This window comes from Hyposmocoma kahamanoa, unplaced genomic scaffold, assembly GCF_003589595.1.
Source record: "Hyposmocoma kahamanoa isolate Upper Pololo Valley unplaced genomic scaffold, ASM358959v1 87, whole genome shotgun sequence".
In the NCBI taxonomy this organism is placed as follows: Eukaryota; Metazoa; Arthropoda; class Insecta; order Lepidoptera; family Cosmopterigidae; genus Hyposmocoma; species Hyposmocoma kahamanoa.
The window spans coordinates 12398149-12414661 of NW_020654422.1; the positions used below are offsets into that span (position 1 = coordinate 12398149).

General features: G+C 39.1%; 2 protein-coding genes across 2 annotated transcripts; both read left to right on the plus strand.

The window, feature by feature from the left end:
* Positions 1 to 324: 324 nt before the first annotated feature.
* LOC113235224 (60S ribosomal protein L21) lies at positions 325 to 1306 on the plus strand. The gene is made up of 3 exons (XM_026470851.1): positions 325 to 437; positions 639 to 772; positions 938 to 1306. The coding sequence occupies exons 2-3, from the start codon at positions 644 to 646 to the stop codon at positions 1286 to 1288; spliced, it is 480 nt and encodes a 159-aa protein (XP_026326636.1). The 5' UTR covers positions 325 to 437; positions 639 to 643; the 3' UTR covers positions 1289 to 1306.
* A 9079-nt stretch (positions 1307 to 10385) lies between these two features.
* LOC113235378 lies at positions 10386 to 16235 on the plus strand. The gene is made up of 4 exons (XM_026471057.1): positions 10386 to 10857; positions 13265 to 13861; positions 13976 to 14177; positions 15719 to 16235. Exons 1-4 carry the CDS (start codon positions 10827 to 10829, stop codon positions 16233 to 16235), a joined length of 1347 nt encoding a protein of 448 aa, XP_026326842.1. The 5' UTR covers positions 10386 to 10826.
* The last annotated feature ends 278 nt before the right edge of the window (positions 16236 to 16513 follow it).

The following is a 16513-nucleotide window of genomic DNA, read 5'->3' on the forward strand; positions in this document are numbered from 1 at the left end:
TTCACAGCCCTGCATCGCGCGGCGGACGCCGGGCAGGCTGCATTGCAGGATATTGAATGGGCCCTTTACCTGTTCAGTATTTTGTAGAGCGCCCCGACTCTTTTTTGCTAACTCGAGTCCTAAAATTTTACCCAATTTGTCTATGGATTTGGTACCGCTACTTCATTAAAAACTACTGCACCGCTTTAAATTATAATTATTTCTCTTTGACATAATTTGATAAAAAATTACGTTAAAACGACTGCAGTTGTTTCAGAACCAAGATGATTTTGATAAAATTTTCTTTGAACCAACATTATTTAATTTGACTTACTTGAAAAGCTCATTTAATTACCCTATAATCAGCCAGATATTACAAAAATGGCTATCTTATCTTCAATGGTCAACCACAGACAAACATAACCTCTTTTTCAATCCGTCTAGCTTTGGAAGACTAGGTGATTATAGTGTAAATTTATCAAAAAACTGTAAGATCACTCTAAAATAGTCCGTAAAATATAGTTGTAATTACTGGATATTATAAATTGTGTGTGTTATTCTATGCTTGGGGGTTTTCCAGTTGAAATATTATGATGATAAATGAGGTAACGGTGGTCCACGTGCGACTGTCACAATTTTAACTCGTGCTTGTTTTGTAGGCAAAATGACGAACTCCAAGGGTTACCGTCGGGGTACGAGAGACCTCTTCGCGAGGAGGTTCCGCACACATGGAACTATTCCGCTATCGACGTACATGAAAGTGTACAAAGTGGGAGACATCGTTGACATTAGGGTACGTAGATCACTTGAACTATGCTGGTTCCATAGAAAGTGTACGTAAATAAAAAAATATATCTCTGTAAATACAGACCAGTATTGAGAACAAACAAGGACAACTTAACGCTAACAAAAATCTTAAAGACATCAAAATCTATAACTATTCAACTTAAAATTACAGGGCAATGGAGCTGTCCAAAAAGGTATGCCTCACAAAGTCTACCACGGAAAAACTGGACGTGTGTACAATGTGACTGCTCACGCTCTTGGCGTCATTGTGAACAAGAGAGTGCGTGGAAGAATCATCCCAAAGCGCATCAATATCCGTATTGAACACGTCAAGCACTCAAAGTGCCGCGAGGACTTCCTGAAGCGTGTAAAAGAGAATGAGAGGCTCATGAAAGAAGCCAAGGCTGCAGGAAAGACCAGTAATGTCAAAAGACAGCCTGAACCACCAAAAGCAGCACACATTGTCAGTGGAACTGAGAAACCAGTTCTTCTTGCACCTATCCCATATGAATTTGTAGCTTAAAAAGGTGAAATAAAGTATTTTAAGGCAATTGTGTTGCGTTCTTTATTATTCTATGAATGTTAAAGTAGATGATCTAAGGTAGACTTGGTTAATTGGTGCAAGATACTGGGAAATCATAACTTTCAAACTTGAAATTTATTTCAAAACCAATAATATTATCTATGGCACCTACAAAGCAAGAAGGAACTCTTTGCCGTCTGCTTACTAAAATGCAGCAAAGTGACAAAATATTTTTTTGAGAGAAACCATAACCCAGTTTTAGAATATTGAAATTATTTAATGATGGAACATAGGTACTTAAGCTATGCATCGTTAGTTATGTTCTGATATGTCGAACATGTTAATTAATTTTAACTGTTTTCAAAAGAGAATTTTGTTCTCTATTTTTTTGACCGACTAAATCTAGTTAGATTTAGTCTGTCTGCCTTTCAAAAGTTATAAGGGTATTTTACGGCCCATACTGGAATAAGCTTATTCCAGTTGCACCATTTCTCAATCTCGAGAACCACACACCTAGCTTAGTTCTGATTATAGTAAAAATGTAGTGTAGTGAAGTCCTTGCCATTAGAGTCGTATTTCCAGTGCTTGAAATCATACTCAAGTCTGCTCAAATTCTGACTTGAGCATTGAGTACAGTTCTGGAAAGTGTATGTATGTCATGTTGGGCTCCTGGCTTACACGAGATGAACGCGGCGCGTGGAGTACAGTCGGGTATAGCTTTTTTTTTTTTTTTTTTTTTTTTAATATATAATAGACACACGCTTGGCCACAATCTCACCTGATGTTAAGCGACGATGTGACCGACGATGGGACGCGTTTGCCTAAAAAATGCCTATTCACTCTAGCCTTGAATAGCCCCAAATTGTACTTTTCGGGAAATACAGACGCCGGTAGAGCATTCCATTCCTTTGCCGTACGCATCAGAAAGGAGGAGGCAAAGCGCTTAGTGCGAATAGGTGGAATATCAACGACATAAGAATGGAGTGCTCCGGACCTTCTAGTCGACCGAAGGAGGAACGGTGAGGGCGGAACCAAATTGAAAAGTTCCTGCGCACACTCCCCGAAATGTATCCGATAGAAAACCGACAAGCAGGCTACTTTTCTGCGATGATCGAGATTTTGGAGCTTCGACTCCACAAGAGGATTATTGTTGATAAGTCTCTTTGCTTTACGCTCCACCGAGTCCAAGGCAGCTAACTGGTATTGGGCAGAGCCGTCCCAAAGGTGGCAGCAGTACTCCATACAGGATCGAACTTGTGCTTTATACAGATTTAAAAGCTGTTCAGGTGTGAAGTACCGCCTGACCTTGAAAAGTATGCCTAGTTTTCTGGCAGCAGTTTTTGCCAAGCACTCGATGTATCGCCCAAAGTTGAGGTTGGATGATAAGTCCAGACCAAGTAGCTCAAGGTGGTCCCTTATCGGCACGGATACACCTCGGAAAGTCGGAGTAAGGTGTAGGGGACTCCGTTTTGATGAGAAAAGACACGCCTGTGTTTTAGCCGCATTAAACCTGACCCTGTTAGCATCTCCCCAGTCGGAAGCAGCTTTCAGACTCAGGTTCAACCGGGTGACCATCGCCTCTCGCTTACACCGGATCTCTTCGCTGTTGTCTCGGGCGTCTGGCACATAACTCACCGCCACTGTGCTGTCGTCTGCGTACCCAAAGATACCGGGCATCAGCAGCAGGTCGTTGATATGCAGCAAGAATAGAGTGGCGGAGAGGACAGATCCCTGAGGTACACCGGCATTTATACCATGAGGAGCAGACGAGTAACCATCTACAACTACACGGATTGACCTATCCTTCAGAAAATCGCCTATCCATGTGCAAAAGCCAACAGGAATTCCGTAAGCTGGAAGCTTGTTTAACAGGCTATCATGCCAAACCCTATCAAAGGCCTTTGATATGTCGAGAGACACGGCAAGCGATTCACCGCGTTTCTCGACAGCCTCGCTCCATAAATGTGTGGCGTACGCAAGAAGATCCCCAGTAGATCGTCCACGGCGAAAACCATATTGTCGATCACTGAGGAGATCGTTATCTTCGAGGTATCCAAGGAGACGGCTGTTCAATACACGCTCCATAGTCTTACAGAGTATGGAGGTGATTGCGATAGGTCGATAATTAGATGGGTCGGCATGGCTACCTTTCTTAGGTACAGGCTGTACATTTGCAAGCTTCCAGGATTTCGGGACTTGTCCAGAACTCATAGAGAGGCGATACAGGCGAGTCAACACCGGAGACAACTCGGGTGCACAGTTCCGCAGGACAATCGCTGGGACTCCGTCAGGGCCACTGGCTTTGTTGACGTCTAATTTGCGTAAAGCTTTCAACACCTCTTTTTGACGGATAGTGATTTCGGGCATTTCCGAGTCACATCGAGGTAGTGTAGGTGGTGTTTGCAAAGTAGCGTCAAGACGGGAGTTGGAAGCAAAAAGAGAAACAAAAAGATTTGCTTTCTCTTCAGCGGTATGAGCCAGCGATCCGTCATCTCTCATTAAAGGCGGAAGGGATGACCTGCAGAAATTCGCTTCGACCGATTTAGCGAGTGACCAGAATGCTTTACTCCCTGATGGGTATGAAGCTAACCTGACCCCAATACGACTAATATGGCCGAAGCGAGCTTTCCGTATCGCTTTTTTGCAGGATCTAGCGGCTTTATTAAAGGCTTTCTTCAGACGGAGGGTTTCCGGTGCTTTGCGATCTCGAGCATCAGCCCAAGCCTGGTACGCAGATTGCTTTAGCGTTTCCGCAGAAGCACACTCAGCGTTAAGCCAAGGGCGAGCTTTGCCGCTGGAGGAGACTTCGAAATACGGAATAAAGTATTCCATAGCCCGAATAATCACCTCAGAGACGGCAGACGCGCAGCACGTCGGATCGTCAGAAGAGAAGCACAGCTGCCGCCAGGGATAAGATGCAAAGAAATGCCGCATCGCATCCCAATCTGCTGACTTGTATCGCCACATCCTCCTAGTACTTCCCGTACTGAGATCGGGCGGGGAGTATGCAGATACAGATTTCACCAGACAGTGATCGGATGTCCCTAGTGGGGATGAGACCGATACTTGGTAGCGGTCTGGATCGGTTGTCAGCAGAAGATCCAGGCAATTGGCAGTGTGGTCGTCAACGTCCGGTACCCTGGTAGCGCAACTCACCAGCTGGGTGAGGTCTAGCGATAGAGCACATGCCCGCGCCTCTCTTCCAGCGTGGTCGGTTTTTTGGTATGGGAACAACCATTCCTGGTGATGGGCATTGAAGTCCCCCAAAAAGACAAGTTGTGCTTTAGGATACCGTTGTTGGACTGTTTCCGCCGAGCTGCAGAGATGGTTGAACAGCCTAGTCGTCTCCGGGTCTCCAGAATGCGACCGATACACACTGGCGTAGACAATTTGTTCCAGTCCAGTGTCTACCAGAACCCACATTACAGAGAGATCGGGGTCTTCAAGGTCACGGAGACGTTTAGAGCAGATGTCATCACGAGCGTAAACGCAGGTACCAGCGCGCTGCTTAAATTTGTGCTCCAGAATGTAACCTGGGTAATGCAGATACGCCGTGTCCGAAGGACATCTAATTTGGGTCTCCGTGAGGAAGAGCATGTGAGGCCTTTCAGTCTCAAGATGGTGGTGGACAGATGAGAGATTGGAGTGCAGACCTCGGATGTTCGAGAGGTGCACTTTAAGTGAAAGGACGTGCATCCGCTGTTTAGCCTTCCTCAATTTTCTTGACCTTTTCATATTAGGGTTAGAGTGAATGGGGAGAGCGAAGGCAGTTGTACGAGACACTACCACTGAAAGTCATGCGGCACATACCCTATATGGTACGCCGATGGGAAACTAGACTGGAGCGCGCGGGGACGCCCGAACCCCCCCGGGAGTGGCCATCGGGTCCTTTCATCCGGTCGCCAACCGGCACGATGGAGCACCCCGGGATTTTTCGCGAGTTGGCGGGGCAGCCTTTCACTGGAGGCTAGTCAGCTAATTGGGCCCCCTACTACCTGCGGTCGGCCAGCGGAGCACCGTGCTTCGGATCCCGCTACCCTCCGCATCTAGGTTCCCAGCGCAACAACAAGGGAGCCCCGAGATCAACCAAATCAGTGCAGTGCAACTGTACAGACCCTTCACTCTAGAGCGGCTACTCTGGGCGTCAAGCCGGAACACAGCTATAACTGTTTGGCGGCTAGGCTTCGCCCAGAGGGTGGTCACCAGCCACGACCAAGGTCTACCACCGGAGTTTGTAGCTTATTTGGCACCACCCAGGGGTCACGTGTAGGGTCTCGAGGGTACACAGCCTACGGACGCGAGCTACTTAACCCCCCAAAGCTATTGATCAGAATAATTAAATAATGAATGAATGACTTAAATCATTGACTTACAAATAAATGGACGACGGGTCTAATACAAAAACCACGAAAAAAATGTCCCAAGTCAACCTATTTAAACGTAGTGACATGTAAACGAATATGAAAAAGCTAAAACGTTGAATTTAAATTGTAATGTCATTGCAGTACTGCCTAATTTTGCTTACAACAATTGAAAGGCGCAAAAAACACCATATTCAGCTTCTACTGGAAACCTACCAAAATGCACCATATGTATGTCTAGTGAAAACTACTGAACACAGATATAATGGAGTAGCCTTTATTATTTATAAATAAATTTTATACGTAAATGTTGAAATTTATACAGTGCCATTTATTACGAGCTAGGGTGTCTGACTTTTTTTTGAGTTTCGAGAATTCTCGTACCCGATTTCTCGAGTTATTCGAGAATTTTTTTAAAACCGTAAAAAATCAGCTCCATCAACTATAAAACTAAATGTGAACTTTTCGAAAGTTGTTTTGGCCTGGGTGTTCTGAGTTATGCCCCGGGATAAATTCCATCGTTCGTGGTCCCAGGTTCGATTCCCAGTAGAACCAGTTTGGGAAATGAACTTTTGTAAATTGGTTCTGCTCTGGGATTCTGTTGCTCTGATACTCATGGGGAGTATGTACAGAGAGTTCTCTAGTTTTAGACCAGGTGATTGTCTTACAATAGAATACCAAGACCAGAACCATTTAGAAAAGTTAATTTGTTAAATTGATCCTACCGGTATCGAACCCGGGAACTTCTCATCCAGTGCCCACAGTGCAAACCGTTAGGCTATCAAGGTTGTACTATTTGTATGATTATACATTCTTTGCATGTGAAAGCTACAAATTGCTTAAACTTTAAAAAAAATCCTATTTAATTTGTACTGTCAGTCTGCTTCAATTACATTCTTTGTTTCTTAAGTTGGTATTTTTGTCATTCATCTAACTTTTGATTCTTAATGCATTTTGGCGGTGTACGATGTTCTCTGTTAATACTTGTCACTTTCTTCTTAAGTTCAAGCTATGTTTCCTGGATAAAATTCCTGTATTCTCTCCTTTCTATGCACAGTTCACTCATTGATGTAATCACATACCAAAGTTTTAATATTATGGTCTTTTATCAAGCTTGCATCAGCTCTGGTTTCCTTTCTTTTCTTACTGTTTTCTTAACCCGTTCGTGCATAGTACTGAAATTATACTGCGCTCAAAAACTTCACCACTTTTCTATATGCCGTAGCGATTACATTGATTCAATATAATTATTACTATTTATCGCTGACGACGGTTCATTCCGTCAACAGGCATAGTCGTACTGCTCATAGTTCTTGCAAATGTTTCTTGTGCTTGAAAAAGTACGGCTATGGCGGTAGTAGGGTATTTGCCGTAGTGAGATAATTACAAAATTAAAATGCACGATATTGATTGCGCAAGAGAAACGCTTTCCAAAATAAACACGTAGGTACTAATTAATAATAATAATTATAATAACGCACACACTCAACATTGCCCCGCATTAGGGAAACCCTGTGTCACAGGTGCCATGGACACACATATAGACAACCACAAATTACACCCAAAGTCACAAGAGAAATAAATGTAGTCCATACACATATTTCTCCCGAATAACCTAAGAAATACTTTTGGGATTATGGAAGTTCATGCAAACGTTATTTCGGGCAAATGTATTTTCGGTTTTCTGATTCGTAACCCCGAGCCGTAGAAAGAGTACAACAATATTTGAAAGTATTACTAACATGTATTAAAAATATTTTAATAATAACATTAGCATCAAAGCGACTCTATGAAATTTTTGTTCTAAATATTTCAAACGCTTGTGTTTCAAACAATTGAAGTTGACGTGATGGGTCGAGACCCGTTCAGTCTTTTACGCAAGCAATGAGTCGGAAAGAAACAGTTAGCTTGATTATTTTGATTGCTTTTGTAATGTAATTTACGATTAATTTAAATATAAATTAAATACTATATAATACTAGTGCATAAAATAACACTTTTAAATGATAACTATGATAACACAATGTAGAACTTACTGAAAATATGATATACCATCCTGTTTTTACACTTTAGTTGAGTAATTTTTACAAGGTTTTACCACACAATACGGCATCATTGACAAGCGCGCTGTCAGTCCAACAAACGAAGACTAAAGCGTGATTGACGCTCTGTATACGATTTTAACGCCCTGTAAGTTCGGACACTTTTTAGCGCGGACCTGACGTCCATTTATTTGTAAGTCAATGACTTAAATGAACAAATGATGACTATTATAATATATAGCGCAAATAATTTTCAACTACAAATGGGTGTTACGGTTAAATTGGACCCTAAAAATTCAGTAAATATTTAAAATATATGTCAATTAAAAATTATTTTAATCACAGCAAATACGACATCTTGAGTGATCTCACAACGAACTAGGCTTGTATAGTTCATGAACTACGGAACTATTAGAAATATATTCCCGACACTGACCGACATGAACAAGTTCGTCTTGGACGGTTTTAATATTTCATCGTTCTTTTTAGTTCAGTACGAACTAGGAACTGCCTGCGTTGATAGTTCACATGTCTTTTATTCAGTAGAAACGGTGCGAGCGGAACAAATAGCTATCTTTCACTACTTTTAGTACAAGATCGAATGGGATGCACGATTGAACGTTGCCAGCTCGTTCTAAGTCTGTAATACGTATCTGCATTATGTATATATACAAACTTGCAAAAAAGTAATATTTTTGGTAGGTGTGGTAGGTATCTGTATGTATAATGTCAACCTACGTGTACGAATATATGAAATAGTTGTACCTAAATATTGATTTAAACACACCATTTTAAATAAAATTCTTATTTTGTAAAAAAGGATATTTAGTTAGAATGGCAGTCCTTAAACCTGTAAAATATGAAGGAAAATCAAATAGTACCGATTCTATACAAATTGTATTTTTAAATATACAATACAGTGTAGTATTGACCTCATAATATATATAAGTAGTAGTAGTAGTAGTTCATGTGAATAAAATTACTAGTTTGGAGCGTCTGTTCAATGTCCGAGCAAGGACAAGACGAACTAACTAATTATGGAACTAGAAGGCCCGACCTAGTTCAGTTGACCGATTGAACTAACTAGGATCGCTCCCTCTAAGGACCGATCAGGCACAAGTCTACAACGAACATTGGGAGCTGTGGCCTTCCTTAGATTTTGAATTGAACAGTTAAAACTTGGCACAGATACCTATTATGCACTATTAATTCTGTATCCGTTTTTAAGTGTTTTCCTTTTTTCTTTGTATCTGATTCCGTTATTGTGCCGTAAATAAAAAAATAATTAACTTTTCAAGAAACAGGAACGTGTCATTCAATATCAATAACATAAATGATACGACGTCTTTTCAGTAAATCGAGAGTGATACATTATGGACAGAACCCCATCACTAAACTCTCGTATGTAGTGGAGCATAGGACAATGGTCTCAGCCGCACCATCTTTTATTATGTCACATTATTTGTACGATTTTTCTAGGTAAATGTACATATATCTATCTATGAAAATAATTTAATATATCCAACTAATTTTAAAATTTCGCGACTAGAACCGACTAATTCACGACTTTTTCTGTATGCGATCAGATCTAAGCTAGGAGCTATAGTTCTCAAGATTCGAAAATGGTGCCGCGTGGACATCAAAACACCTTTAAAACATTTTTTTTGCTGAATGGCGTCTTTTTATTTAGCTAGTCAAATTTCTAAAACTCGATCATGGTCACGTAGGAATAAAGCACGCTACTTTGAGACCACTGCACTGGCATCATTAATGATTCATATAATCACAATACCTATAAAAATGCTAAATATATGTCTAAACATTATTTTATGACCATATTCATAGAATAATGTTTTTGAATAAAAGAATGACGTTGTAGCCACTGTTGTAACTTTTATAACTTTTTTGAAAAATATTTACGAAATTTGAAAACAATTAAAAATATTAAAAAACAATAGGGTCTTCAAGATTTTAAGATAAATATGGTTTGTAATAACATGCTGGTTTCCTATAACTAGACGTCAGTCGTAAAGACTATTTTGCGTGTGCGAGAATAATTATGTATGTATTATTAAAATAGATATCCACATATATGTATACCTTCCACCTTAGAATAATAACGCATAGAAACCTAGTCCGCACACGCTAAGTGCGGCAAATTCTAGCGCTCCCAATGGGCCTACACGAGCGGTTGTGCCGTCAGTGCTCAAGGTCAACTTGCACTGCGAAACAATTGACAACACCCGTCAATTGTTTCGAACTCGGGCTAACCAATCGGAGCGCAGTTGTCACAGTAATGATATGGAAGAATAGTTTTCAAACAAATTAAATGACATTTCGTCTCTATTTCTGGTTATATACTCGATGCCTAAATATCACCTTTAGGCAGAGGCACACGAAGTGCCAAGTCAACAAAAAAGGGTTAATGTGACCTAATTTATTTTAAGTACTATGATTTAGTGGTGGTGTGATTTGTATTGGTAGAAAACTAAACTGACACTGGCGATGATCGCCCTAATTTTTATATTATTCTTTTTTTTTTGGTACTGTTTTTTCAATTGGAAACATATTGGAAAAGGCAAATTTAAAACTGACATTGGCACATGGCTTGTGGCCGCCAGGAAGTAATAATAACGTAAAATTTTAATTTGTAATTTTTTTTTTCGTCATTTTTTTTGTACTATATACTAAACTACCGTACATAGTTATTTTTACTTGACATTGGCAAAATTATTGATTATTTCGATGGGGCCATAACATTTAAAAGAAGAAGAATAACGTAAAAGTCTTTAAAAAAACATTGTAAATATTCCACTAAGATGAAAACATGAATAGCTTCGTAATTACAATTTCAAATAACCGATTGCCATGAATTTCGTAAAGTTGAAGTTTATCAGGAGTATTATACTTGTTCCATGATTCCAGTAAGCGTAACTAAAATCCACGTCAAATCCAAAGGTTACGATCAAAGAGAGTATTAAAATAAATAATTAGTCGCTAATAAACTAAAAAGATGTGGAAGAAAACAAGGAGGTACCTCAACGATACCTATATACTAGCGTAGCTACCTTTATAATACTTAGGTACTATTCCATCACTACTCATATTGCCGCCTGCTGCAACTAAAGGAATATTATGATGGATTCCAACTCATCTAGCAAAACTGGTAAGTAGTTTGAAAGGTACGTGATTTGTTTATTACTAATAAATGCGAGTGTATTGAAAATAAGTATATTTAAGAAAGTGGAATTTTGTGCATACCAATCATCAGTGCAATAAGCAATCCACTCAACTAGTTGTCTCGATAAAGCTTCTAGAGGTTTTTCTAGTTGCAGTCAAGAGCCAATGCGATGTGAATTCCGACTACTTGCGATAAGAACGGTCGAATCTCCAAAGTTTAGCTTAACGCGCTTTTGACTGCATTGACTACGTTGAGTAAAAGCTCGCTGAATATAAAATAGGAAAAAGTTTAAATTAGGGAAGTATATGTAATTAAGGAGTATAGTTAATGGGTACACCCTCAGGGTATATCCTACCATAGAGATCGACTTTCCATCATTTTATCACCTACCACTACTGGCACAAGGCACCTACACAATGTTTTAAATCACCTTTTCTGTGATTTGGTTTGTTATTTATTTTGCTGTATTTCTCCATAATAAAATACAGATTTAATCACACTTCTTTATTTTTATTTTACTCACAGGACAAGGGGCAGAATGATACCACACCAAAAAACAAAATTACCTTTTATTATTTCTACTAATGTTGCTATCTAATTGTACAATTGCTACTCTCAAAACTCTCCCTCAATTTTACAATTTAGGGGCCGTATTCTAGAACTCTACTCAAAGCTCAAGTCAGGATTTGAGTATGGTTTAAAACACTCGAAATCATACTCAAGTCCCTGCCATTAGGGTCGTATTTCCAGTGCTTGTGTTTCCAGTGCAATCCTGACTTGAGCATTGAGTAGAGTTCTAGAATACGACCCTTAGAGTCGTATTGCAGAACTCTACTCAATGCTCAGGTCAGGATTTGAGCAGACTTGAGTATGATTTCAAGCACTGGAAATGCGATGCGACAGCATGGCGTGCACGCTCTCAAATCGTCAAGCGGCCGCGGCGTTGTCGCTGCGTGCACGTCGCGCTGTCGCATCGCTTTCAAAACGCTCACAAATCGCCAATGGGATAAGACGCTTATAGATGTGCTTACAGTGTATGAATGTATGTTAAAATTTCTCGCCACTAGTCAAAAAGGATAGGAATTGGAAAAATCTTGTATCTACTTTCATAAAGATTCTGTAGCTCTATATTTCCTCATTGTCACTAACAAAGGTTACTTTGAAATGTGTAAAAAACATTATTAGTTAAGAATTGAAATAAAAATTTAGAAGCTGTAGAGCTCCTTGTGAAAGAATTTGTCCAGGGAAGTACTGCCACCTTACTTATTTCTGCTGCCAAGCAGTAATGTCACCATTACTGTGTTCCGGTCTTGAAGGGTAAGGGTGCTGGTGAAATTACAGGCACATGGGACTTGTCAACTTATGTCTCAGGCTGACGGGCGCAGTGGCAGTGGCCCTCAGATCTTCGCACAACGCAAAAAGCACACGACTTGTTCGTCCCGTCATCGTCACTTGCAGTAGGTAACCGTACAGTAGGTAAACACGTCAACCGTGATACCTACTTTCAAGATTTAAATTCAACTCTATGCCGCATAAGATAAGAACGTTCCTAAGTCCAAAGTGTCAAGCTTGATGTGCTTTACTGTACCCAAATTCTTAGGCCCGGTGCCAATCGGCGAGACGGAATGGCAAGGGTTCTGCGGTATCATTATGCATGCCGAAGAATACCGTCGCAATATCGTGCTCGCGATTATGCTCTCTTCAGGTCAATCGTGAAATTGCAAGCTGGTTTGTTACCAGCTTTGTATTTAAAATTAGTAGTCTTGCTGAAGAAGAAACAGAGAACCATATTTCAAGAAGTAGAAGATTTTGGGTGAATAACCATCGGAAGCCAGCCGAAGCGACCCGAAGGTTGCCGGCTCGGTATCCCAAAGCTAACCGCATTTTTGTTTTTGTAATTACAACCATTAAAATTAAATTTTATAATAATGTCATGAGTTCATGATATTAAAGTATAATTATATACATACTCTTCGTCATCTGAAAATTCCCCGCCGTGCCATCCTACCAGGTGTTACTCACCGCCAGATATATTTTTAAAGTCTGTTCTCCCCCCACTGCAGGGCAAAGGCCTCCTTCCTCTTTTCCCATTTTTCTCGGTCTTGGGCAACATCTGGCCAGTCCTTAGTCAGTATTGTTTTTTTAAGATATTGATGGAAAATGTGACAGACAACCAATGGGTAACTCAAAACAGGGAATTTCCTGTAGTACTAGGAGTACCAGAATAATGGAATTCAGTCGGGGGCACTACTCAGAACACCCGGACCAGAACCAATCTAGAAAAATTCATTTCGAAATTGGTTCTATCGGGAATCGAACCCAGGGCATGTCAGGACCTCCTACCGTGCAAACCGATGGGCCACTGAACAGTTGTAAATAAACTGGGTTACAGAGTATACTTCTGATGAATCGATATATGAGAGAGGGGTCAGTATACCTATGAAAAAACGGAAGCCAAAAAATGTATCCGATGAAGAAAGAAAAATGTTAATAAGCCTTTATGAACGTGTTAAAAAAACATGGCCCGCAAATAAACACCGTTCAACAACAGCTATGTTGCAAAGAACGTCTGAAATATCGGGTATTAGCGAGTACGTATTATACCCTATATTGAAAGAAATTTTAGAACCAAAGACAGCGAAAAAAAGTACATTAAAGAAGAACGAAGCTGAAGTAACTACGTTGAATAGTTCCGAAAAGTCTGCTATTACAAAGTTAGTTCATGACTTTTATCTCCAGGGTGAATTGCCAACCATTTACAAAGTATACTATGCGCTTAGAGATGATGCTAGTCTACCCAATGTGAGTATGAAGACACTTAAGGGCGTGTTACGCCGCCTTAGATTCAAATATCTCATAGATAATAACACAGTCTTATTACAATCCAACGGATCGGCATTGCGCCGAATAAACTATGTTCAGAACATTTTAAAATTGAGAAACGAAAATAAAAAATTTTATTTCGTGGATAACATTTCTTTTAAGGCAGGTAAGTGCCAAAGTTAGTCAACGATTGTGGTATTAATTTTTTTTTTGGTATTAATAATTTAATTAAGCAATGAAGTGGGCAGGACATTTCTCAGTTTCTTTCTCTTTTTTCTAGGTAAGGTCAGTGATAACGAAAATAAGTATTTGATTATAGTTATTGCGGGGAATGAGGAATGGTTTTTGGAGGGTACTGGGTGGGTGTTCGAGTCCAACGAAAACCATTTAAGCCCATTGCAATTTGAAATGTGGTTCAGTAAAGTCCTTGATACATTTGAAAATGGTGTGGTTGTAATGAAAAAGACTAATTTCAATACCAGGTGAGTATATTTTCCGTATTATTAAAAAAATCTGCAACTTGATAAACAACTAAGCCTATTTATTCATAAAATTTCGTGTATGTATGTATGTACGAATAAGTAAGAAAAGGAGTAGGTACTCGTGAAGGAAGGAAAATTTGCTATTAACAGATTTTGGTAAAGTTTTTAAAAGAAAATGCACAATAATGCGCGAAACCACAGCTTTAATATTTTGTGCTTACTCCAGAGGTTGTCAATTGAAATACCGAAATTATTTCATGGTGCGCCACATCCATTTTTGTTATAAAACTTTTAAAAAAGCACTATATCAAGACGAAAAAATTATTAAATAATTAACTTTAAGAAATAGCTATTTTATCAATAAAAATTGACGAATTAGTATTATTTATTATTAGTACAATGCAATGAAAATTGACTAAAAATGCCGGATTGATTTATGAGCTGCTTTTAAGGATGTACCTATATCTGGGGTCCATAACATTGACACGGGCACACTGGCGAAGCGCGGGGTACAAGAACCTCGAGAGTCATAAAAACGATTCAAGATTTATTATACTACCTATTTCATAATGATTATATTAATTTTATAAAATATAATTACGTTGTGTCCCTGTTATTTTGGCAACAATTTTTAATAGCACTGTTAAATCTAGGTTTCTAGAAGTGTCTAGGACTTCGGAAAGGATTGCGAATTAGTATTATTGCAAACGGTTTTCTTCTTCCAGTTCTAAGCTTGTTAAAACCAACTTTCGTGGCGTGACCGTCAGGATGGCTGGTCGTATGTCGCATCTGGCACTGAGTGTATATTCAAGAATTGCTACCTTTTCTAAATAATTGCTACCTTTGATATATTCTGAGAAATGAAAAAAAATATTTGACTGCTTATACCTTTAATTTAAAAAAATATATATTTTTATAAAAATAACTTTAGTTAAAAAAATATAAACGCTTCAAAATTTTACCAATAATACCAATAATACCAATGCCTGCACTTTGTATTATGGCAATGAAGCACTAAAAACTTTTGCTTTTTTAATTTAATCAGGCACTTGTTCGTAAAATTTTCAATCGGTTATATTTTTTTAACTAATGTAGATAATAAGCGTATACCTTTAATTCGTGAAGGTAGCAAATAGGTAGCAATTATTGGTAATATATACTTCTGGAAAATCTGCTCCCTTCATGCTGAACAAAGTGGCGACCAGTCATCCTGACGTCAGAATGGCTGGTCAATTTTTTTTTTATTTCTCAGAATATATCGAAAGTAGCAAGTAGGCAGCAATTCTTGAATATGGACTCAGTGCCAGACGTGACAGGCGACCAGCCATCCTGACGGCCACTTCGTGGCCAGTGCAATGGTCCATAATCCATAATGGATTGCGGACCAACGCACTGGCATATGAATTTTCTCAAACTATTTGGCTCACCGCCTACTGGTGGTGGGCGTTGAAATTTTTTAATCTTCAAAAAATTTCAACGCCCACCACCAGAAATGAAATTCTGCTCATCATTATACCAAGAAATTATTATTATTATTACAGACTAGCAGAAAGTATTCCTACTAAAGTATGGGCGAAAGAAGACATTAAAAACTGGCTATTATCCAAAAATGTTACTGTACCTTCAGAATTAAATAATAAGGCATGTTTTCTTTCATTAGTGGAACAGGTTAAAAATGATCATAAAAGTTATGTTATAGAACAAATGGCAAAGAGCAAGGGTATTACTGTGTTGAGATCGCCCAAGTATCACAATGAGTTAAATCCATTTGAGCCTGCGTGGCCCATAATAAAAAATCACGTTGTTAAACATTTGACTTTACCTACTTCCTTAAATTCTGCCAAATTGATTGTAAACAATGCATTAATCGAAGTGTCTCCACATAAATGGAAGAAATACATCGACCAAGTGAAGAGTGCAGAGCTGGAGATGCATAAATTGGACCAAAACATTGATGACACAACAGATTCGTATCTAAAATTTCTACGTAAACCTCGCTTCCCTGGAGACGAAATCTCATCTGGATCTAGTGAGAGTGAACCCGATGTTGTATTGTAATTGATAACTACAATAAACATGAATATTTTTTAAAGCTGTTTGTAATTTATCACTACACTACCTTTTTAATTTCATTTATATAATTATATTTTTATTCCAAAATTTTATTAGTCTTATAACTTGAACAGAGAACCCGCAGGCACATGTAAACAAATGCTAGACATAACTAAGGAAGAAAGGTTTATGGTACTGACAAGCAAGACACGATAATGTAGCTTGATAGTGGCGTAGGCTGGATATTTTTCAAAGATAATCCGGCTTGATGTTTAATTGGAGAT